Consider the following 25,990-nt stretch of genomic DNA (forward strand, 5'->3'; position numbering starts at 1 on the left):
AGAGTTTGATTTTATTTTTTATTAAATGAGAATTTTCAAAAAATTTTTTCTCTTTTGGATTATCTTTCCAGTTTTTATGCGTTTTGTGTATTGCACGTGACACATGATTTTGTTTGCTTGTTTTCCTGGGGTTGCTGCCACGGGCACCCATGAGATGCTCTATTGCAACACTCAGATCTGCTTCAAGCATCCACCAAGTACACCAGGCGTCTTTCTGAGCACTCTCAGTATCTCACCACAGAAGGGAGCCCCAGGAGGTGCTGCAGTCTGTCCTGCTCTCTATTCTCACCTCTGGCTTCAAAAGGGGGTGGGATTAGTGGCATACTCCCAGGGTCTTCTATAAATATTCTCTAAATTTTTTTCCCCTCAGGATCATTACTTATAACCTGATCTTTGATATCTTTCACCAATCTCCTCCCACATAAACTATAACTTGATTGTGTTTCTAAAAATGGCATCCTTCCATAGTTTCCTACCATGATACAGATTTTTTTTTCCTTCTTTTATGTGTCTTTGGTCATTTCAGGGGAGATCTGATAAGTGATGGGGAAGAAGCCTTTGCTCCAGTGTGTGTGTGTGTGTGTGTGTGTGTGTGTGTGTGTGTGTGCACGTGCGTGCGTGCACATGTACCCATATTTTTGCAAATGTCTAATTATCCTGCATTTAGGGTGTCAGGACATTCAGGCAGAAACACCAAGGAAATCAGTGATTAAGTTTATGGATCTGAGACATAGAACAGACCTAAGGTCAAAAGATAAATTTGAGAGATATGATGGAAGTCAAATCACAGGAATGGGAGGGACTGCTTAGAGCAGTAGTACTAAAATCTTGCAGACCATTAGAATATCAGAACCCCTGGTTTCATTCCGTGCCAGGTTTCTGTTCTCACGACTAAAAGGCTCAGGGGTCACTCCAGTTGAACTGGGCTAACTGGGCTGTGCAAAATAACCACATGAGAGACACAAATACCTTTTTCTTTGGGGTGGATGTGACGGCTCCTCTGACCTTAAGGGTCTGCAGGAAGAGAGAGACAGAGACCCCTTTTATTGAGGAGAAGCTATTCAAATGAGGCAAGGGGTCAGGTTTCAGGGGGCTGAGTCTATCTTCATGATGTCCACTGTCAGCAGGTTGACTGACATCTGGGTAGGCCACACTCAAGGGCACAGTAAGAGAAGGGGACACACACAAGGCACTTCCATGGAAGATACTACCCTAAACAGGGCAAGGGGTTATATTACAAAGGAACAGGTGAGCATAGCTCCACCCATGGGGCTGTAGGAAGACACAGTCACTGGAACCCTGGAAGAGCAGAACCCTGGAAGAGCCGGGCAGTCTAGCAGCATGAATGTCTGACGCCACATCACCCAGCAGGGGAGTTAACTCAGTCACATGTACGAGATTGGTCTCCCACAATTCCCAGATTTTCTTTTTTTCCATTCTTTCCCTCTGTTCCTCCCTTCCTTTCTTTGTCTCCAATTCTGGGATTGAACACAGGACCTCAGATTGAATATTAAGGGAAGGACTCATATGACAATTCTCCCATCATGGCCCTGTTTATGTAAGTAATAAAGTTTTGTGACTATATGACCATGGATGTGTTGTGAGGATGGGGAAGACATCATCAACTGAAAAAATGCTGCAGATTTTGAGAAAAGAGTGGGAATGTTGATGAGAAACCATATAAAGTGCAGGGACAGAGAAAGTTGGACAGCAGTTGAAACATTGAACATTGCACACAATTGTAGAACTTTTTCCCTCTTGCTTAGAAATTCAAATATAGACTTGGAGATGATGGGTGGTTGGATTAATAGAGTTGGGTAAAGCAAAGGACAATGGCCGGGACACTAACAATTATCAAAAATCTGCTGCTATCTGAGCACAGCCCCCTTTTCAGTTTTCTGCTACTTTTACCTATTCCCAATATAGTGGCTCTTGATCCTCAAATTTATAGTCCCTTCCTGCCACCTAACCTGTCCCTGGATCCCCAGGGACTTCAGTCACCCTCCAGCTAATAGTCTTCAGAAAATTAAATAATTAAAGTCATACAGCTGATAATTGGGGACCAAAATTTGAACTCAGGCCCATCTGATTTTTTTTTTTTGAACCACTATCATAAGGATATAGCCATTTTGGCAAACAAGGTGATATACCTTCACCCCCATCTAGTTTCATAAGAATTTGTTGCCCCTGAAGCTAGAAGAGCTGTCAGCAGGCTCAGGCTTCAGCTTCACAGGTTGCCTTGCCCAAGACCATACCCCTTAGGTGTGGAGCCCTTATCCACAGTGACTGATCAGTGGGGAAGCACAAAGGCCTGTGGCCTCTGCCCTTCTGGGAACTATTCTAAAGGGACATTCTAGTTCCAGAGCTCCCAGTGAGGTTGTCGTTGCACCTGCAGCAGCTCACCATTTTCCTTCTCTGCCCCTCCAGCTTCTGCCCTCTTTCTCCCACAGGTATTGATTCCCAGGCACTATGCACAGATAAACTGCATCTCAGAGTCAGTTTCCAGGGGAACCCAGGCTGAAACAGCTCAGCAAAGAAACAGCAGCCAGAATTTCCTGCCACAGAAGCTGTATTACTCCTCCCTTTCCCCAAAGACCCTCTCAAGGATTTTAGAGAAGTGTTAGGACCAGAAGAATCAGGGCCCTTTTACCTGGTTGATTACTCATGGATTTCAGGTACATAAAACTCAAAAGAGAGGGTTAATTTAGGGCTAAGTGAAATGGACCTGGATTTGTGATAGGGATACCCAGCTGTAAAGCCTTACTGACCTTCTTCTTTTTTTTCCCCTCCTAATCATCCTTTTGAGCAGGAAGTCTGGGTTTGGCAACAATTCCAGCACTGAACAACTGCAGACAAGATCCCTGATGATATGTTTAGGCTCACATCTGATATACCATTGTGTAGTGATGTTAGTGATGGAAAAGTAAAAACATGACCTAGGCCAAAGCAAATGAATTATGCTGCTTTTATTTCAGGTTCATTTTCCCCATATGTTTTCTCAGAACAGTCAAAATATGTCAGGAAAAAACCCAAACCATTCATCAGAAAAACAATTTTTATTGGTTTGCCAATGTGATTAAATACTGTAGATACACTAATAAAAATGAAAAAAATCAATAATCGTACACTCCAAATTATGCAAGTTTCTCAACTCACATTTTAATTATTCCTTTAAGTCCATATAATCACTATAGAAAGCAACTAAATATATAATTCTGAATATATTTGTTAATAGTGGTTTGAAAATTTGTGGTACTTAGTTTTCAGTTAGACATCTATAGATTTCATCTGTACTAACCACTTAATTAGAAGAAAATATGCAAAGTAATATCATTATGGAAATTTGAAAATGTTTAGCAGGGAGGATAATTAATGTTTATATGTTAAAAATAGAATATATTTCATTTAATTGGAATATATGTTTCTAATCTAGTTAATACACTTGAGTCAGCAGCAATTTCAAGCCGTATGTTATCAATGATCACTCAGATAACTCTAAGTATATTATCTGTTACATTAAATAAACCTTATTTAGGTAACTACTTTAAACATTTTTAGACTCAAGTACTTCTTAAAGTTTCCAGTTATTGATTTTTAAATCTTCTTTGTAGGCATAAGCCTCTCAGGAGGCCAAGCATAATCACGCCTCCTACCCAGTTGGTCTTTTTCTCTGATAACCACCCATGGCCACTGTACCAGCCTGTCAATAAGCATTTATGGAGAACCTGCTGTGGGGCTGAGGCCTGTATCAGGGCCTAGTAGCAAACACCATTAGAAACAAAAGATTAAGTTTGCCTAGAGGAGCTTACAACCAAATTGGTAGTTTTCATGAACATAAGGCAGCATGGATTTGATTAATTTCTTGTTCATCAACAGCAATGACAAAAATGTTTTTCTAGGAGTAGCATTGGCTTATGGGGTGGAGGAAGCTCCCATTAACTAATAATGAAAAGAAAAAGACAAAATTTATGTAAAAATTGGTAGGCTAGTCTCCAGAGGTTTGTTTATCCATAGATGAGATTTTATAACAGAAAGTATAGAAACAGGTCTCTTAATTATTCATACATTAATTTAAAATGTATCCTTATCTTTCATGTTTTAAGAGTAAAATGTCAGAACATTTTTGTGATTTCCTCTAACCAGTAAGACAGGAGGGAGATTCTTTGTGAGTATTTCCAACCAAGCCATATACAACAAATCCGATACAGATCCTTTCCTTGCCACTGGAAGGCTCCTGATAGCAGAAGAAAAATAAAAATGAAAGTAAAAATTACTACAGATGGTAATATCATTAGTGTTTCTGAACTATTTAATAACCAGTAACCTGAAAGTTTTATTATGTCCCCCCAATTTTTTCAAATGTAGATATTAAACTGATATTTTTTAGATAACACAAATATCTATAAAGCAGTAAAACAGACATAGATGTTGAAAAAGACAAAATAAAAGTATAAATTTTCACTTTGAAGAGAGAATTTGATCAACCCATACTCATCCATGCCCTCTAGTGGACATTAGTTTCCTCCAATAGTTTAAAACATGTATTTGGGAGGTAGCTTAGAAACTAGCTATTGGAATTCTACCATCCAGTTCAGGAGGTCATTCTATAGTGTCTTGATCACTTGGATCATCCACCAATCTAGACCGTGCTTAAAGATGTTTGTTTTTATATCTAGGACTCAGTTCATGAGGTACTAATGAAATAGTTGGATGTTTCCCCATGTTTGGCTACCAATCTTTAATTAAATGAATTATCATTATTATTTAATTAAATGAATATTATCAGTAGGCCCACTTCTGACATTTGTAAGACTGAAGGGTAAAGAGTGAAAAGGGGAAAAACTAACCATCTTTTTATTGCTGTGGCCTCTTGCCACACTGCAAGGGGACCATGAGTCTGCCATGGACATGTGGTGGCTCCAAAACACCCACCCAGGGAAGATGCCTGAGCCCTGGTGGCCAACTTGTGGCTGTTGCCAGGGAATTCCAGAGCCTCAGGTTTCTAGAGCATAGTCCAGAAGGAAGCTTGTGTTCCAGGTGGGCATGTGCCCTGACCCCATAGGAGTAACATGACTGGCACAAAGTCTAAGCAAGGCCCTTTAAAGCCCGTGGATCTTAGTTGTTAGGGTCTCAGGGTGGCATGTATCCTCTTTTACTGTCCAAAATCCTACCTGGTCCAACTTTTTTTCTTTTTTTTAAACTTTTTATCTGAAAAGTCATGAGCTTATAAATTGATCTATTATCTCATTTAACTTAAAACTTCTCTCTATCATTCTTTACTGCCCACAATGATACTTACAGGACAATGAGGTTGGCAGCTCTTGAGTTCTCCTGTAAAAGTTCATTCAGTCGAACTTGGCGGTAACTCTGTGGACAACATTCAAATTTTGTTGTGTGTAGTTCCAACAAAATTATGAATGAGAATTTATCTTCCTACCTTAAATCATAGATTAGCGAAAGCTTTGCTTTAAAAAAAGTTATTAAAAATAGTTTATTAAAAATTTAAATTTGATGTTTTAAAATTTCTTGAGAAATTTTAGAAACATAAAGAAAAAGACCAGAGTATCATTGTATTATAGTGGCTTACTAAGTTTTAGGGGAAAAAAACAAACAGCATGGATAACAATCCAAAGAAGACAAGAATGGACAGTTTTGGGGAACATATTTTCAGCCAAAGAAAATTGATCAAAACTTGTTACTGATTTGATATCTTAAGAAAATAGATTATTTCCTACTCTCTTTAAGTTCTCTGAATGTTTTATCAGCTCAGGGGGATGGTTTCAAATAAAACAAAATCACCAATAAAGTCACTTGGACAACTATTTTGGGATAATGAAAGTAATATTTATTTTTATATTTTAGAACCTGAACCTCAGACATGTGATATGACTGCTTTGGAACTGCCAGTTTATTATTATTATTATGCAGAGTTTATGATTCTTGTTCAGTATTTCTTTCACTAAATCTGACAGACTTTTGGTATTTCTTTCTCTAAATTTTCCAAGCTCAGCTCCAAATACAGTTTATTCCGATTTTGTAGTTTAGAGATTCTTGTGGTTCATTTCCCTTAGTGTCCAATTCAGATATCAATTCTTCATTCTGAATCGCTGTCCTTTTCATTATCCTCAATATCACCAACTTTACTCAGCTCAGGCCAGAAGAGAGTAACTTCTGGTAGGCTGTCTAGAAAAACTCACAGTTTCACATTGAAAGGAGCATCTGCCATAGACATGCTGGGACATGCTGGGACTCACTAGGTTGCCGGCCATAAGGAACAGCAGCCATTGAACTGCTTAGTCATTTCTGCTTGCAATTGATAAAGAGCTGTAAGGGGCACTAGCCATAGACATGCTAAGCAATGACTGGTTACAGTTGATAGGGAGCACAGCTCCATGGACACGCACAAAGAACATGCCCAGCTGCAATTACATCACCTCACTGGACATAACCAACAGACATTGACTTTCACTGGGTATAACCAATCACCAACATATACCACCAACTTGGAACTGTATTTAAATTGCTGGTCCTGCCACATTAGAGTTTTGCTCCAAGGACATCAGGGAGACTGACCGCCTTGCTGTCCATCCCTGGCTGCCTTGATGTCCATCCCTGACTCCACCATTCCCTGACGTCCAGCCATAGGCTGGAGAGAACCACCAGACAAGGACAATGTCTGCTCTTTGGCTAAGAGAAGTTGCGTGGCTTCAGAGGTATTTTGGGGCTCATAGTTGCCCTAGGATTGTGTGATTTGCTTATGATGTTTAATTAGTGTGCATTAAATGCTAGTTGGGGTGCTCCAGCACACTCAACACTCTTTGCATTAATTGTTTATATTTGATAATTGGTGTAATCGAATATACGCTTACATTTAAAGCCAATCCACCTCTGAGTAATTATTAATAGGGCTGCTTGCGACAACATTCATTTTACGTTTGCCAGATCCAACATTTTGTTGTTCTAAACGCATCATAAATTTCCCTAGATACTTTTGTTAGTTTCTCACAGCTATCTTCATCAGGTTAAAATTCTTTGTCATTGTGTTGAAGTGTGGGCCAATTTACCTTAATCTGCACTGCATGAATATTATTTAAATTATTTCAGATTAATAATAATAAAGTTTGAAAGGAAACTTTACAAAATGTATCAATGACTTGTTTTTTTTAACTTTTAAAAAATGTTACTTTCTAGAAAAAAAATGAAAAGTTTTCTAAATCCTAATATCCAGTAATGTAATTGAAAAACACCTGACAAATGCAGAAACCCTGGATCTTGAATAATGCCATTCAGTAATAGATACATTACTTCTTGATCTTTAAATCAACCACTGTTTCGGCTTTCGGCTAGTTAGATAGCAAAGTAAAAATTAAGGCAGACAAGTCCTTACCTTTTCCTTGACAGCATCCAGTTCTGCATCTGTAATTTTCCATGGAGTTTCTCTTTTTAATTTCTCAGCAGTTGTTAAATCTTTGCAGCTTTCATGGAGACGATATGGTTCAATCATCTCTTCAAAGACTTTCCAGCTGAAATTGGAATTGTAAAGGAGGCTTCACAGTGGGAAACTAACTCATTATTTCACAGATACTCCAGGTATGACTGGCTCGGCTGGCTGTGGAATCAGAGCTGAATGTCATGCAAATCTTTTACGAATTATCTTTGCAGGGAATTTACTGTGAGTAAAAGCGTGGTTATAGTGCTCCCTCCCCACGCATGGATGGGATTTAATGTGTTTCAGGCCTTGTTAGCTTACTGTGTATTAGATCTTCAGTATTAATGCACAAGCACATAGGAGTAATTGTTCTGCAAATACATTTTCTACATAATATAGTCAAAAACACAGTTGCACTGTAGACATTTTAGCCCATAAATAAGTTTCCATCCGCTTATCAGACAGGCTCCATGGGAGACATTAGTCATTAATGAAGGAGATGAAGGAACTAGGCTTTTTGGAAATCAGATAGGGCTGCCCTTACTTTTAGTCCACATGGCAACTCCCATTCATATGAGGAGGTTCTGGGAAGGTACAAGGAGAAGAGCAAGGGCTCTCACAAGTTGAATGGTTCTAGAACAATTTGGATGTTTGCTGCAAATAATGCTGCGCTTGTCCTGGTGTTTGATGTTGCTGTCTGAGGTTTTTCAAATGAATATTATTCAGGGACATGTTAAGGGAGAGAATAACAATCAATAACATTTTAATGTCTACAAATCTGAGGCCTTTTTAGAGCATTTAAAAACAAATCATTGAGGAGAAGACGAGAAGCAGTGTCTAAAGAGCTATAGAACATTTTTTAAATTGTGCAAAAAAAATCTCATTCTTGTCTTACATAAGAATCTCATAAAATTTATTTTTAAAACAATAGCACGATAAGCTTTACTTACAATTTATGGTAGCAGTTTCTTCAGTATGCTACTTAAAGATGATCTCATGTATGAATAATTTTCTTTGGTTTTATATAATGTCGCTTACTTATAATTTAGTAACAGTGGAATGAAGGATAATTAGAATCCATATGCTGTTAGGTTAAGAAATTAAAATATGAAGTGATGAGTTTAATTATCTCATCAGTTGGCCTGATTTTGGATTTGCAGATAAAAGTACAGCGATGACAAAGGAGTAAAACCATCCCTGCTAGGGAGCTTTTGTTAAGGGACTGAAGAGAAACTTAATGCAGTAGATTGCTATTGTATTGACTTATTTAGAAAGGTAGGTGAAGACAGGGAAGGAGTGAGACTGATGTGTCCTATTCTTCTTTCAACCGGAATACTTTTATTTGATATTATTTCCGAACGTGTCATGCCCTTAGAGAGCGCCTTGGCAGTTGTCAGGAAAAGGGAAAGGTGGGGGCCTGGGAACACAGTTCTTGCTGGGCCTCTTTCATTATTATCCTTGGCCTGGACAAGCCTGCCTGTAGAAAGGGAATGACAGTGGCTATTTGGAGCTGTGTGACAGAGTGAGAATCTGAATGACAGTGCTCTGAGAAGCATACAGGGTTTTGTAAAAGAGAGGCATTCACTTTTCTAAACATCATCAAGATTAAGGCTAGCAGTGGAAGTCCCTCTACATATCCTTATTTTGATCAGGATGAGAGTTTCTCTGCACCCCAGCCTAGATCCTAGAAAACACAGTAGAAAAATGATTTCCCAAGAAAAGATGAGATGGAAGTTGTAGTTGTCTCCTCAGCATTCATACTATGTTTTCCCATTGTAATTTGGATGGAAAGACTTCATCCCCAAGACCAACCAGCCCTGATACAATTCTATGCTTTCTGCCAAAGTGATTAGCCAACATAGACACCTAACTCAAGCAGACTTGAACCAACAGGAACCCAATGTTATGCAGGCCACCATGAATGGCTCACTTACTTAGTTAGGCTGGTTCATCCTGAATGGAGCCCCATACCTGACTCTAACAACTAGGGAAGAGACAAACTTTCTTTCCTACTGAACATACATGAGCAAGTATGTAGTCCTGATTGCTACTGTCTGACATGCTTTTATAAGTTAAATCAACTTTGATGACTTCATAATGGAAGCTAGAATAGGAGACTGAAAGAGAATTAGTTCTTGATTACAAAATTTACCTTTTAGAACAAGATTAGCTTGAAAATCAAATTATACTTGTATTGTTTAGTCATGTATGACAATACTTTCTATCATCTAGGTCACTATGAGGTTTTCTTTTAATTGCAATTGAAACGTGCCAAGTGACACAATAGGAAGGTATAGAGAGGTTGGATTTGCCTATTCCTGTTCTTTGAACTCCTACTGTTCCTTATCCATGTTCATCTTTCATTTCTTCATTCTCATGCTCATTCAAGAAGTGGCCATTTCCATTTTCCTTACAAGGTGATCCTGAGGTAACCCAAGATTTCTATTTTGATTCTCTATTTTGATTAAGTCTGATTTTCCATATAATGCTTTAATTAATTAAGCCATGTAGCATGTATTATTAAATATAAATGATAATTAATTCAATTTTTAAAAAATATTTATTTTGTAGTTGTAGTTGGACACAATATCTTTATTTTATTTATTTTTATGTGGTGCTGAGGATCAAACCCAGAGCCTCATACATACTAGGCACTCTACCACTGAGCCACAACCCCAGCCCCTAATTCAATTTTTTGAATTAATGGAATTAATAGCTGTCCTATCTTCCCCATCCTTTCTCTCAAAAGGAAGTTTTAAAATTTTTCTATAAAACTTTCTCCTCAGTTCATGTAAGATTTCTTCTCTCAAAGTAATGTACTATACTTGTATTTATAACTACGCTAACATCTTTAAATTATCTAGTTAATTGCTTCTAGTTGCTCTTTGATTTTCACATACTGATTATTGTCTTTTTGGTCTATGATTTTTAATTCACTCTATACAATAAAAATTGAAATTTATCTGCAAGAGCTCCTCATTTTCTTCCACTCAATTATTTTCTTGTTAACTCTGCTTTTGTACTCTCTTTCACCCTTGGCCTACCATATTTATAAATAACGTGTCTATGACAAAATACCTCTGCCAAGACTTATTGATGTTTCATGGGTATTTGAAGGGTTTACTAATGGAAATTCTTGGCATTTAACATTAACCTCCAAAATGGAAATCATCAACACTCTTTTCCCTATTTTGTATCACCTGGTGACTAAGAAAGAATAGTGACCAGAGGATAGCTCTTGATGGTGGATAAGGGCTGCCTGGACAAGAAGGCCCATATGAGGGATAAAAGTGTGCCAAGCCTTAGCCCCTGGGCCTAGCTCTGTATCATCCCAGAAAAAGAGATCTCCTTCTCTATTTGTACCCAGAAGAGTTGCCTTATTTCAGTTAACATAATTGTGCCAAATGTGCTACCACAGGCCAAATGTGAGATATACCCAATGACTATTCTTTGTTCTAAATGGGGTTACTCTCATATATTGGAATAGCCATTGTCAATATCAGATATGTGACCGTTTTATAAGGTAGTATGATATCAGTTATGGCAGAAGGCTGAAGAAAAGAGAATGGTTCTTCCAGCACCCCCTTCTGGTGGATGGCCTTTTACCCTTGATCCAGGGTACATTAACTGTAAGAATTCTTTTATTTCAGGAAGGATGGACTTTATTCCATTCATCTTTTTCATGACCTTGAAATAGGAGAAGAAAAATCTGCAAATTTTTGAACACAAATTCATTTGTGTCTTAAAAGTGGGAAGTGGGACATTGAAAAGCATCAAGTTAAAATGGTGTCTAAAGTCAAATTTAGATGCCAAGACAAAAAGCAAAAATGATTGAGTACTTCATTTCTTCCCACTGCCCACAGAGATTTACTCTCTGAGAAGAGGACAGCATGGGACAAAGCTCAGGATAGTAGGATTAAGAGTGCCCACACTTGGACAGGTACACAAAGAATGAAGAGACCTGGTTAGTGGAAGGAGTTCATCCACACTCCCAGTGGCTGACAGCTTAGAAAGGATAGTGATCATGGCAGCTGGACAGAGGCGAGTATGAAAGAAAGAGAAGGAAATAAGGACTTGGGTAGAGATAATCAGATTGATAGGTAAAGAGACAAAGGAATATAAGAACAATATAATCAGCAAGCAGGAATAGTCCTTAGCTATTAAGATAAACAACAGTAAAAAGAATTTGGCTATAAGAAGTAGGTTACTATTTGTACCACTCATTAAGCAAGGGCTTATAGAAAACCCCATGTTAGTAGGAGACACAGTGACCACCCTCCATACAACAGAAAAAGGCCCCTTCTTGCAGAGCAGGAGGAGGTCTACCATGTCACTAAGTGGCACATGCTAAGTAACTGGTGGACTTGCTCTGTTATGAAAGAGAATGTGTTTCCACCAATTAGAGCCCTAAGATGAGCCTTTTGATCATATCACTGCAAATGTTAAGAGGCAATGACTTAGGATTTTAAAATTCTTCAAACAAAAGATGGAAGGCGACTAGAGAGTACTGTATAAAAATCCAGTTCTTATCAGAATCCTGATTGCATTTACCAAAGAGAATTATAAATGTGTTTTTAATTTTTCTTAAGTATTTATAACTGCAGAAATTAAGAATACAAGGCATTGGGACTAGGGTTGGGGCTCAATGGTAACATGCTTGCCTAGCATGCGTGAGGCACTGGGTTTGATTCTCAGCACCACATACAAATAAATAAAATAAAAGTCCATCAACAACTAAAAAAATATTTTAAAAAAGAATAAAAGGCATTAGAAGTATATATAATGGAAGGAAATATTACAAATTAATAACCAAGTTAACCCTGTCAATTTTAGCTTTCTTATCACAGTTGAGGTATTTTGTAAAGCCATTTTAACTAACCCATAGCTCAAAGAATACAAAGTTCATCTAATTAATAAGATTTAAGATGAATATTTTAAGTTAGTTATTAAGTTTATATGGGATAAAAATAAGCTAAAAAAAAAGGAAGCAGCAAGAAGACATGAGGACTATGACATTACAGTTCATCAAGAATTGTAAGAGGAAATATAAATGGTGGTCAACAGAAAAGAGAAAAAATAAAAGAATAGTGAGACCCAAACCATTCTGAAACCTTCATGTCCACTTACTTTGGAGGCTCAACTCCACCCTAAATCAAGGGTATTAAACTGCATCTGAATGCAACAGCAAATATGATTTGGATTATAAATAATTGAGAACATTTTATAATTATCAAATTACAAATTGAAGGAGTTCATTTAACTTATAATTGGCTATCACTTCTGAACAATCCTTTTGCATTTTTGAGATCTCTTATGAGGATTTAATTAACCTACAAATTGTTTTCAAACATCATTGTTATGGGCTGAATGTGTTTCACCAAAATTCATAGTTTGAGACTCTGTCCCTGAGGATGATGGCATTTGGAGGTGGGACCTCTGGGAGGTTCTTAGGTTTAGATGAGGTCATGAGGGGTCATGAGGCCCCCATGATGGGATGAGTGTCCTTATAAGAGAAAGAGACCAAATTCTCTTTCTTTTCACTATTTGAGAAAATAGAGAGAAGTGGCCATCTACATAACAGAAAGCGGCCTTAATGGGAACTGAATTAATCAGAACCTTGATCTTGGATTTCTCAGCTTCCATAACTGTGAGAAATAAAATTGTGTTGTTTAATCCATATCTGTGGTATTTTGTCAAAACCACCTGAGATAACACAATAACAGAGCTGACAAATTTGACAACTAATAAAGTGTTAAAATGATGTCATGTTTTGACAATATTTAAATGATTGTTTCAATATTTTCATTTTTTTTTAAATTTTGGAGCTCATACATTTCCTTTTCATGCTTTAATTTTATAGTTCCCTTCCCTCCATCCCTCCATAAAGATCAGAGGCCCAAAGAATTGAACCTTTTAATCCTAAGAGCTAAAATGGCCCTTGAGGGTCCATTGTGCTAAAGAAACGGTAACTACTCCATCAGCACTTCTCATCCAAGAGGCTCCATCAGTAACTTTAAATAAAAAAAACACCTTAACTGCTCAGGTCAGAATAGTACAACATTCTGCTTCCTTTTGCCAGCTTAGAAACCAAGAGCAGGAAGGGCAATTCCAAATCACTGACTGACCTGTATTTCAATAATTCTCCCATCAGGCTCACCTTCATCATAAAACCTTTCTTCCCATTAGAATGTACTTGATAGTTCTGTCATGATTACTTGAAGGCCCTTCTTTTATATATCCTATTGAGAATTCACTGCAGTAAACGGGTAACATTTTTACCTTTTGATAATCAACACACAAGAAGAGTGAGAGAGTACCACGGATAATCAATGGATCCTGTTAAATGTTTCATACCTCTCTTTGTTTGGCTTAATGTTGATGTCACCAATGATATGGATGTCTGCAAATTTTATCCTAAATTTGCTCAGAAGAGAAGCCATTCTGAAAACATAAGAGAAAAAACACTTCATCATTGCATATTTAACTATTTTCAATCAAAGAGTTTTTGTGTCTGAGTTAAGATATCAAAAGCAATCATGTCATATTTCGGCTTAGCTGTCCAAGGCTTTTGGGGTTTGATTTTCACTTCAGTACTTTTTGAACATGTTAAGTGTAGACCAAGCTATTCCACTGAAGGCAGACAGAAACTCTAGCAGGTGCAGACACTGAGACACTGGAAAGAGCAAGTCCAGCTTTGTATTCATCTTTTAGGAAAAATAATGCAAATCTGTTCATATGCCCTAATTATTTGAAATAAAGACAGCAAATCTGAATACTTATTAGCCACTATTGCTGATAATTAATATAGGAGTTACTGACAAACCAATAATTATCATGTTAAATAGTTATATACTGGTGGTTTTCTCTCAGAAAACTGATAATTTTGATATGATTTTAAAGTTACAAAAATGTTGTAAGGATAGTTCAGAGAACTTCCAGATTTTATTTATATTCAGGCCCATTTGATTTGTCATCCTTTTCCCTCCCTTCCTTCTCTTCTTTCTTTCTTCCCTCCTTCCTTCCTTCCTTCCCTCCTTTCTTCCTTCCTTCCTTCCTTTTCATTTATCTGCTATTTTAGAATAATTTCAAACCACCAGTCACATCACCAGCCCTTTTTATTTTTTAATTTGAGACAAGGTCTTGCTAAGTTGCTTTGGGCTTCCCTAAATTGCTGAGGCTGGCTTTGAACCTGTAATCCTCCCACCTCACCCTCCCTAGCCAGAGTACAATTTTTGAGGGGGGTTCCAGGAAGTGAACCCAGAGGCACTCAAACATTGAGCCACATCCCCAGCCCTATTTTGTATTTTATCTAGAGACAGGGTCTCACTGAGTTGCTTAGTTCCTTACTTTTTGCTGAGGTTGGCTTTGAATTCGCAATCCTCCTGCCCCAGCCTCCTGAGCCATTGGTAGTACAGGCATGTGCCACTGCACCCAGACAGAGTATAATTTTTGAACCTTAAAAATGTAATAACTTTTTAATCCTCAAACCATCTTCAAATTTTATCAATCGTCCCAGTAAGGTACTAGAAGTTTTAAGAAATATAAATTATTATAGACATATTAGTTTCCATTTTAACATGACTTTGTAAGAAAAATTAAATATGTGATATTAATGTACATTGTTTTGATTGAAAATAAATATATTAATATATTTATATACTCACTAATATATGAATGCATATGCTTTTCATAATTTACATCCTTTTAAAAAGGAGAAGAAAATATGAAAATTACTGTATAAATGTCCTGTCATTATTTTGTGAGTTCTGGAAGTCCCAGGGCCCAGGACTCAAACATGCCACGAAGGACCAAAAGCTGCTGAAGATGATGCTCAAGATTTCCACTAGAGGTCCCATGTTCCAGGCAAGATGGTTCTCACAACTACGTATCAGCTCTCAGTTGCTAAATTACTGAAAATATACAGATAGACACTGTGGGAATTTTTCTTTTCTTTTTTAACTAGGAGGATTCTCAACAGTCATCCATTAAACTTTTTCAAACTATAAACAAGAAACTGGGACACAGATAATGTTTAGTGACTGTTGCAAAGTCTTGCAATTCCTTGGTAGAGGGCTGGGGCTAGGACCCATGTGTATGTTTTCAATTTAGTTCTCTTTTAAGTTTTTAGTTCTCTAACTGTTTTAAGACTGGTTGCCATGAATTAGTAGGTTTGAATTCTTCCATAAGAAACACCTGCACACACATTCTTTTAGAATTTCCCTTTTTTTAGCAGGGTGTGGTAGCACACTCTATAGTACCAGCAACTCAAGAGGCCCAGGCAGGAGTACTGAAGTTCAAAGTTACCCTCAGCAATTCAGTGAGACTCTGAGTAAATTAGTGAGACCCTGTCTCAAAATTAAAAATGAAAAGGGACTGCAGAATTTGCTAAGTGGCAAAGTGCCTTTGGGTTCAATCCCCAGTACCACATAAAATTTCTTGAATGCACTTACTAGTCAGAACAAAATACTCATTCAAGATAGTGACACTCCCAAATTCCCTTTGGAGGCATTTGTGGCAGGGCATAAGAGGACTTGAAGACAGTAATTAGAAAAATTATGCAAATAATTTATTGGCCAAAAAATCAAACATGAGGCCTATCATGATGGCTTTGTTTTTAAATCTATTATGCCTCAAGCATACTTAAAGCTCTTAAAATTAAAGAATTAACAGATAAATATCTGAAAGGACCAAACATGTGAGCGGTAAACTACTTACGCAATTTTTTCTTCCTCAATGCGATTGATCTTCCCTCCAACGTAGATTCTTAATTTACAATCTTTCCATTTTTTTCGGAGAGTCAAGATGTAGGGGATAAGAAGTGTTAACCCTGGAATAAAGAATAAATTATGATGGAAAGGTATATCTAATGATATAGCTCTTAAGTAATTTACAACCTCTGAGAACTCAAAACTGTTACTTTAACAGAAACCATTTTCATATATCTTCCCATCAGTTTGTTAAATTTTTTGAGAAAGGAATTCTGCTCCCTAGGGAAGTTTTTACCTCCATCATCAAACAACCACCAGACATCCATTGTGCCTTTCCCTTGTTTCTTTTTAAATTGACTGCTGGCTTCCACCAGTTTCTGGTTGAACTCCCCCACATGCATCGACTGGATTGTGTTAATGCTGCTGTCTGGAATGAAAGAGAGAGTGGTGTCTTTTGAGGACACAAACAAAATAACCCATAAATAAACCTATTGATGAAAATAAAGGAGAGGTCACAAATTTTTGTGTTTTTTTAATACTTATAGATAAATTGTGAATTCTATTTTCCAAGGAGTACAGAAAAAGTTGAATCCCACAATTTAAATCACTTTAAATAGTAAAATATAAAGTTGATATTGGTTTTATGATTATAATTTTCATGGGCTGGGGATATAGCTCAGTTGGCAAAGTGCTTACCTTGCATGCACAAGGCCCTGAGTTCAATCCCCAGCACCACCAAAAGCAAAACAAATTATTATAATTTTCATTATGAAGCAGAGAGTTATTTTCAGACCCTTAGAATCTATCTCAGAGTGAAATTATGATTTAGATATGTATCAATGCTAAATAATTTGATACAGTAGCCAAACTATCCCAACTTTGCTAAATCAATCTACTAAATAATATTTTCAAATTTACTTGAAAGTAGAACATGTGGTGATTGGGTGTTCTAAAAATATGCACCAGCATCAGAAATATTCTTTTGTTGGAGAATTCATTCATTTAAGCAGTTTTGATGATTCCATGAGATTCTGGATTATAAGGTTTGCTAGGGATGATGTGACTCTTAAACTCTTTATTTGGTTCCATGGTTGGCTTGGTTCACTCTTCTGTGTTCTTTTCAAGGAGTTTTGTGAAGCTAAGGTAAAGTCACTTGAGTTATTTGAATCTTTGTCAATGAGATGAAAAAAAGGCAGGAATCATGGAAAGAAAATATAGCCTTACTTGAGTTACATTTAAGGGTACATATACTTAAAACAATTTTGAAATACATTTTCTGTCCTAACGTGGATACGGTGAATGTGTGCCAGAGACCAAGATCGGTGTTTTAGCAGGACATTTGTTCCTATCTGGTAGTAGGGGTTTCTTGGCCATGCTGTATATACTATTTCTCATTTCCTTGTATTTGAAATTGTGACTTCATTGTTCCATTTCAAAGAGGTGGAGAGGTGGTGTCAGTGTAGTGTTTAGTGTAGACCTGACAGTCTCCTCAGAGCTTCCTCCAGGATCTAAGAGGTTCTGAAAAATGCTTTGTTCTGTCTTTCTGTTTCCATGTTTTGGACCTGTCAGTTCTGAAGCAATTATCTTATATTTTTTCTATATCCCTAGGACTGCTGAGGCAGAAAGTAAATTTATTTGCAGAATGGACCAAACTCTGCCCTCTCTTACATACAAATCAAAGCATCCGCAGGAGTCATTATGAGTACCCAGAGGCAAGCCTGGTCTTGATCTAGAACTCCAAAGATTTGTCAGCCAGCTAAAGCCCTGAGTAATGAATGGGCCCACTTGAGAGCTGCGTTTGAACTTTCAGGTATTGAAAGTAGTGCATAGCATTATGATTTTGCTTTTCTGAACACTGAGACATGTTGATTTTCAGCAGAGTACATTTTTTTTTTTTGGCCAAAACAAGTATTATGATGTAGAAACAGGCTTCCAGAGTAAATAACAGGTTCTGCTTTCATTAATGAGGACATCAACACTACCCGCTCAGGATTATAAAGGGGACAGTATTGGCTCTGATGTCTGAATTTTCCATTGCTTTTCCAGACTACACCACTTAATAGAGCATATTTAAAGAGTAATTTACTTTTGTCACCAACAAATCAAATAGTAGAAAAGAAAGATGGGCACAGTGTTGTACACCTGTGATCCCCAGGAGGCTGAAGCAGGAATATCATGAGTTCAAAGCCAGTCTCAAAAACTTAGTGAGGCACTAACCAACTCAGTGAGACTTTATCTTTAAATAAAATATAAAAAGGACTGGGATGTGGCTTAATGGTTGAGCACCCCTGGGTTCAACAATCCCTGGTACAAAAAAAAAAAAAAAAAGAAAAGGAAAGGAAAGAAGATAGTACTAGTTATCATTCAATAAAAGTTTTATTCTAATTTTTTGCACCCTGAAAGTCCTAATGAACTCCAACGTTGGACTCAAACACATTGTTTTTGTGAAAAATGTCATTTAAAGGTGTGTGTAATAAGTAGCAAGTGCTTCCATATCCCTGGGATATCCCAGGAATCCAAGAGTTCCTCTAGTATTTGAGGAGGGGTTATATTTATATTTTGCATCACTTTCTGTAAACATATAAAAATGTTATATTACAGATGAAGTTTCATCCTTGGGCTATAATAGGAAAACAAGCAAATAGAACCAAACCATTTACAGGATTGAAGGTGGCCTGACTTTGAAGGGTTGGCTATTTTCAATGTGAACCAGAGCCTGCTAAGTCTCAATTTGAATCCTGCTATTTGATTTGGAGATACTCCCAGAGAGATATTTGTGCATAAAGGCATGTTAAATTCTGATTTTCTACCAGCAGAGGTCACTGTGGACCTCATTAAACTCAAACCTGCAATGTTTTGGAGCGCAAACTATTTTCAAAAGAATTAGATTTTTGAATCACATATTTGTAACAATCTCACTCATCCTTTGGTCCTCTGTCCCTGTGACACAAATCAGACATTCAGAGATAAATTTGCCACTCATCCAAAATCTACAGATAGTAACCAGTATCAGTAACTAAGTGTATGGTCATAATTTGTGATAAAAATGTCTCTTTTGAAATTAGGGTTTTAAGTGGGTCTCTCACCTGTATAAGCCAACTTTAATTCCACTGAAATATCTACAATGTAAGGTGAATATATATAAAATAGTTTGGGTATTGGTTCTTAAATTTCTATACCCTTTCCATCTCAATTAAGACATTTCTATTTTAAGTTACTCAATTTGCTTAAGTACTATTTAATTCCAAGACCAAATATTACTATTTTTAAATAATTTCTTTGCAGCAAGATTATATAAATTACTTAGTGATGTTGATAAATGACAATGGCTTCTACCTTTTATCCATGCTACCTTCTTGAAAGAAATCTTTGAATTCTTCCCTATATTCAATGCCATGCAAGTTTTAGAATCAGATTTCTGACTCTTTACAGATGCTCAAATAATGGTTCATCTCAAAATATTGTAAATTATTAAAAGAACTTACCTTTTTTAGGGGTTGGCTTAGTAATGTTCAACTTGCCAGCTTTTTTAAACAAGCCTCGGATACCCCCACTTCCTTCTTCACACTCATTGTCTTTGATAGTGGCCTCCAGTGCCAGCCTCTCCTGTTCCAACTTCTCTAATTCATCTGATGATAAAGGAGGCAGAATCAGCTACTTAACTCACAGTAACAAAGTTTCTAGGAACAATCCTATAACCATCATTAGTATTTCAAATGGCATATCAGTAATAAAATGATTATTCATTCACACAACTATGATTTTTTTCTAAAGGATTACTGAAAAGTAGTATATTCCAATAAATTGTATCCATAAAGTAATATCAACTGGCTCAGGAAAAATAGCCCCATATATTAAGCTATAATACATAAAGTCATTGGGTTTTTATTTGGAGGTATAAGAGAGACAATTTAATATCCTTCTGCCTGGCATGGTGGCACATACCTATAATCCCAGTAACACAAGAGGCTGAGGCCCTAAGCAACTTAGCAAGACCCTGAATAAAATAAAAAAATAAATGGGCTGGAGATGTGGCTGAGTGGCAAAGTGTCCCTGGGTTCAATAACCAGTGCAAAAGAAAAAAAAATTCTGTCTATCTATATAGATATTAAGGTCCTCCTTATTTACTGCCATCTAAAAACAAACAACCCAATCCACTCTGTATAAGATCTACTATACTGTAAGCCACTGATTTACTGACCTAAGCTACTGGGCCAGATGTTTTACAACTGAAAGTGACAGAATTGCAGAAGTCCACTGGGTATATGACAGGTATCTAACAATGCCATCTGAATTGAAACACAAAAACTGGAGACCAAGAGTTAACATAAGATAATCAAATCTCATAATAAACCTCTATGACCTTTGAATACAAATTGCAGTGAAAAACATCCAGCACCAATTGCTTCTGTTAAGTAAAATGCTTTGTGGAATAGGTGACCAAAGTCATAACAATAAAAGCGGAGGTTTCTCTGTGCCTGTCAAGAGTTCAGACGCTGGAGTCTGAAACAAGAGTCAAGCTGTGCAAAATTTCCTGCCCAAGGTTTCGGCCCACTCTCCAAGCTTTGATGTTGTGTCTGGCTGCCTTTTATCTTTATTGGATTCTGATTGAAATGAAAAATTCCTCACTGGTATGTAATACGTCGAATCCCTCTTTGACCTCAACCTGCCCTGGACCAAGGTAAATGTGATTTTAAAAGCACTCATGTGACAGTGCTAAACAGAGGACGCTTCTTGCTTACACCGGGCAAGGTGGCACTCTTGTCAGATCTCCTCTTCTTATTGCCTGCTGAGAACAGAGACTTAGAAAATGAGCAATGATGCTCCAAGGGAAGGGGTAGAAAACCTAGATTCTGTGTTACAAAACACTGGTAGGGCTTCTGTAAATGTCAACCCTCAGAGCCTGGTGCCTTATCTATCTTGTGAAGCGAAGCTATACAAACTCTAGATTTATCAATTATGTACTAACTAAATCTGTCAGGACAGTCACATCCCTAGACGATGCTGTTATTCAGCTACACAGAATTGTCTGGCCCCTTTCCAGGTCTTAGCAATTAATCTTTTGCCAGTGGCACGAGATTTAAGGTCAAATCGCCCATGTGATTTCCCCGAAGCTTCAAAGGTTCTCAAGACCAGCAGCTAGAGAAAACCTGAGAAATCAGGCTGATGGTATTAGAGCACAGACAGGAGTTGCTTACCCCTGATGTTGAAAGGTGAAGACAAGCTGCACTGCAGAGGGGGTCATGACCCATAATGGTTTTGCAGCTGGCTTTTCGTGACATTAGTTAAGTCATTTACTTTTTCTATGCCTCAGATTTTCTATATGTGAAATGGAAAATTGTAACCCTTTCTCACCCTATTATTTTTGCAAAAAAGAATAAACTACTGTTTTTGCATAGCACTTCGGTGCTTCTTAAAGACCAGAGCAATAGCTATATCCTATTGTATATTTATGCAACTTCTGGAAATGACCCTATTCGAGCAAAGCAAACGGAGTATTTTCAAAAGCCTGGGAGTTAAGAGCTACTATTCATTATACACTTTGGGGGGTAACAGGGACTGTGTTGAATTTTATTCCTTCCCAAACAACTCAGAGAGAGTTACTATTATTATCCTCATTTTATAGATGAAGCCACTGAGGCTCACAAAGGTAAAGTAACTCATCTGACATCACCTAGCACATTATAGTGTTCAAAGGCAAAGAGATCAGCTTGACTTCAAATCTATGCTTCCCATCATGACGACCTTCTTGTGGCTAACTACTAGTACTTCACAGTTGTTTGGTTAACTTCCCCCTCTTCATCATTAGATGAACTTAAAACACTTTCAGGAGCAGAGTGTAATGCCAAGCTAATCACCCAAAATGAGAACCCTTCAAACATTTTAAAAGGAGGACTCTACAGATGTGGATATATATATAGGAAACTGCCCCAGAGCAGCAGCATCTGCAGTCAGACTTTGTTGTCACTGCTCTGACCGCACCCTAGCTGCTATCCAGCCTTCTGGGATATTGCAGGGGCCCAGCTCAGGGTGGTGGGGGTAACCTTTCTGCAATCCTCTGGAAGGTACTTATTTATGAGCTTCTTTAGGGGCAACTGTAAGGGCTACCCTGGGGAGGGAGTTCTCTTTTCTTTTTCTGGCCGGCTCTAGCATACCCTGTGATTAGCCACTAATTGCCATGCTCTTTGTCCTCTAGTTTGGACAAAGAAGGAAAAAAGATAAATCCTCTTTTGTAAAGGAGTCAGCTGGCTGAGCAAACTGGGAGCTGCTCCAACAGTTTGCTTGAAGGTATGTCCACAGCCCATCCAGAGCAAACGGAAAGATCCCAGGCCTGAGCAACAAAAGCAAATTTTGCTTCAATGCTTTAGATTCAACAGTTCTCTCAAAGGCTGTAGAGACAGGGGCTGACAGACAAAGTCTACTGTAGAATCTGAAATGACTTGCTTTGCCATCTTGGATTTTCAGATCTACACGGTGGTGTGATTCCCACTTGCACAGTGATTCTGCAAGTTCTTATTAGAGTTAATTCTTAATTATTCACTTTGTAAATGATCTAAGGCCTCCTTCTGTGCACTTCCCACTTTTTTCACATTTCAGCGCTAAATAGAAGTGATGTTTTGATTATCTGTTCTTCTGAATTATCTATCTGGTGTAATTTATACCTCTGTTTGTATGGGAAATCAAGAGTAGACTTTGTCAAAAATGTTTCTTTCAACAGGATTACTGGCCAGTTGACTCACAAAATATACCCTTAATCATGTGGAGAGCAAGCCAAGGGGTAATGAATAGACAGATTATAAATTGATTTCCACTAGGCTGACAAAGATTATTTATTCCATTACTACAACCCTCCCCCATCACTACTGCATTTTAATGTTCACAAATTATAGAGACACCTAGTGTCTCATTTGATACCTATGCTGGGGTACAGGCAGAGCTGGTGTTAGTCTCTCCATTCTGCTAAAAAGGCAACATGAGCTCAGAGAGTTCAAGTGATTTGTTCAAGGCTGCACAGCTAGTTAACCAAGCCTTGTGCTTCCAATTTTAGTGTGTACCCCTCTTTACTTTCTTCTTCATTGGTAGGCCCTAACCAAACATCTGCTTGTCCTTCTCTCTTTTCAAGATTTTAAGAGAATATCTGAGGTAACAGTGGTGGAAGCAAAACTTACATCTTAATGGTCTCCGGGTCCAGAGGGCATTTCTAACCAGTGTCTTAAATTCATTTCTCAGAGATAACAAAGAGTGACTCCTGAGCCCTGTCTTGATGCAAATGCCCAAACTGCTTTGAACAGTAGTTACTATATTTTCAAGTGCTTCATAAATTGATTGTATGATAACCAGTTGGAGTGCCTATATTTTGAAAGTCAATTTCCTTGTCAAAATTGCCTCAAAATGCTCTATCAGTCTTTTGGTTTTTTAATTTTTTTTTTTTTTAAAAGATGTGTTTTAGAAATGGGCAGCGGCCTCAAATTACCATCTGCTTTAAATCTTAAGGACAGAGAGCAGTCAATTATCTGACAACAGAAGGTAGAGCAGAGAAACCCACTGGGGAATCATATCCTCTCCCACTTTACAGCATCCTTTCTCTTTATTAATTATTAAATCATGATTCTTTCCTTGGTCAATCAACTCAAAGCCATAAATGCCCATATGAATCAACGGGCCGAACCCCAGGTGAAGTCTAGTTGAATTGAAGGCAGGAAGCAATCCTGCAGTGGTCGCCTTCCAATCAAGTAATTATTTACTACACTGCCATCTGTCTTTATTTTGCTAAGCCACTCGATCAGACACAGCAGTATCACCATGCTCTGAGATGGTCATAAATCGTGCAGTACTTACACAGAATACTTGACCACAACATATTGCAAATCACGTTTCATCACTTCATTTCCTATCAGTAAAATTTGGACTCTTTGTTGTAATTGGCAAACTTGCTAAATACCCCTGGGAAGTGAATAATATGAAATGCTGCATTTTTTTGTGTGTTGTCAGGAAATGAATTAATTTATTAAGAGAAACTATCAGTCATCAATATCAGGGGAGATGCAGCTGTGTACAAGTTAGGATGTTATGTGCACTGATCTTATTTATATGAAAAGTTATCCTTTTCATATAATCCTGTGACACGGCATAGAAATAATTGTCATTAGTGGGTAAATTACCTATAAAGCTGATTTCTATTCACTGCTTTATTAACTACAGTATATGGGCGCTCTGCATTGCTAATATTTCCTTTAAATTATAATCTGTGATGACACTGTTGTGCCTGCATTGGAAAAGCTATGATGATAATCATTAACATAGTATAATGCAATACTTAAGATTTATCAGGCTCTTATTAAGCCCTATATTACAGCATAATATAATGAAACACAAGCTTATTTCTTCCAATTCAAAATCTAAAATGAGATTTGGGTCATAAATTGCACAAACTTCAAAATAACGCATGGAACTGCAGTGTGGAGTTAATTTCTATCATTATTCTGTTGTTTTTCCTCATGTTCTTCATTTATTTGTGTAACATTGCTTTTTCTTTTGTTTACCCTCAACAGTTGTTACTTATAATTATTTTATTAGCATCTGACTGTATTTTCCCTTTCTTGACTAAGAAGCAGAAATATTTCAAACATCAAAGTTGATTTAAATAGGATACCTCCCTTGGGAAATTTTTTTAAAAAAAGGGATGCAGTTCACTGCTAGGGTTTTTTAAGAAATGCCACAAAATTTGGTGGCTATGTTGCATTATGGAAATAAATTGATGGTGTATTTTGGTGAACGGAGCAATGAGGGGTGGGAGTAATATTTGTCAGCTACATTGCATCTTTCACTTTGAAGAAATCAATATGATATTCAAAGCAAATGTGCAATCTAAATACAAATAGTTTGTTTTTCATTCTTATTTTTTAGGTGGAAAAGCATTATAGCACAAAATCCAGAAAAAAAATTAAAATAAAAACTAGGGAGGTGGTAACAGAGCAGGTTTCTGAACATTAGATTTTGTTATTACTCTCCAAGTCAGTTCTGTCTTACAAGAGACAAAAACCAGCCCTCATGGTGGACGTTTGAAGGATACATGAAGACAGTCTTGCCCTATGCCCACATCTCAGATATCACCATGGCCTCTCATTACGGAAGTCATCACTATCTCTAGCTCTCTTTCTTAAAAGGTAGAATAGCAGCTTCAAACAGACAAAGGTCTGGTTTCCAGATTTACGCACAAATCTGCCAATCTCATCATCAACGCTCACCTCCTTTGCTCCAATTTTAGATGAAGCATTTTTCTTTGTTCCTCAGACCAACTCTTCTCTTCATGCCTTTCTCTTGATTACCTCTTTCTCTTGAATCTTACTCCATGAGTTGTCCATTTCTCCCCTCTATCTTTAATCTCTGTCACTCTCTTGTGCCCATTTCCACCGTCTGGACATATGCTAGGTCTCCCGCTTTAAGGTCTATAGATCTCCCATAACAAACTACCTCAATCTCATTTCCCCCCCTTACATGCTGCCTTCTCAAAATGTTTAGCTGCAGTCGTAATTCTCTGTTTAGTTATCTCATAGTCTTTCCTCCACCCACTGTGAAACGGGTGCTGACAGTATTTCTCTAGAGAAGCTGCTCCCTCTGTCCTCTCCTCCTCTGCTTCTTCTTTGGGGCCCTTTTCATATGCCTTGGAGCTCTCAAATACACACACTCTGGGCTCTATTTTTCAGAGTTATGGTTTCAATATCCACCTTTTCTATGACGTCCCCTTAGTTAATTTGCTAGAACTGCTATTAAAAAAATAACAAATATTGGGTGATTTAAACAATCGAAATTAATTCTCTCATAGTTTTGGAAGGTAGAATTCCAAGATCAA

The 25,990-nt window shown here is 37.4% G+C and overlaps 1 protein-coding gene across 4 annotated transcripts in view; it reads right to left on the reverse strand.

Moving 5' to 3' along the window:
• Nucleotides 1–2,951: 2,951 nt before the first annotated feature.
• The window catches only part of Slc12a1 (solute carrier family 12 member 1), an 85,057-nt gene continuing 62,018 nt past the window's right edge, over nucleotides 2,952–25,990 (reverse strand). For all 4 annotated transcript variants that reach the window (XM_013359844.4, XM_040275506.2, XM_040275507.2 and 1 more), the window contains 7 exons: nucleotides 19,623–19,766; nucleotides 16,433–16,564; nucleotides 16,145–16,256; nucleotides 13,784–13,870; nucleotides 7,388–7,523; nucleotides 5,300–5,367; nucleotides 2,952–4,234 (listed from right to left, as the gene is read on the reverse strand). In XM_013359844.4, coding sequence (XP_013215298.1) covers nucleotides 4,099–4,234; nucleotides 5,300–5,367; nucleotides 7,388–7,523; nucleotides 13,784–13,870; nucleotides 16,145–16,256; nucleotides 16,433–16,564; nucleotides 19,623–19,766 — 815 coding nt within the window. In that variant the 3' untranslated portion in view covers nucleotides 2,952–4,098. The remainder of the gene's footprint in view (nucleotides 4,235–5,299; nucleotides 5,368–7,387; nucleotides 7,524–13,783; nucleotides 13,871–16,144; nucleotides 16,257–16,432; nucleotides 16,565–19,622; nucleotides 19,767–25,990) is intronic.

The sequence above is a fragment of the Ictidomys tridecemlineatus genome, chromosome 5, assembly GCF_052094955.1.
Source record: "Ictidomys tridecemlineatus isolate mIctTri1 chromosome 5, mIctTri1.hap1, whole genome shotgun sequence".
In the NCBI taxonomy this organism is placed as follows: Eukaryota; Metazoa; Chordata; class Mammalia; order Rodentia; family Sciuridae; genus Ictidomys; species Ictidomys tridecemlineatus.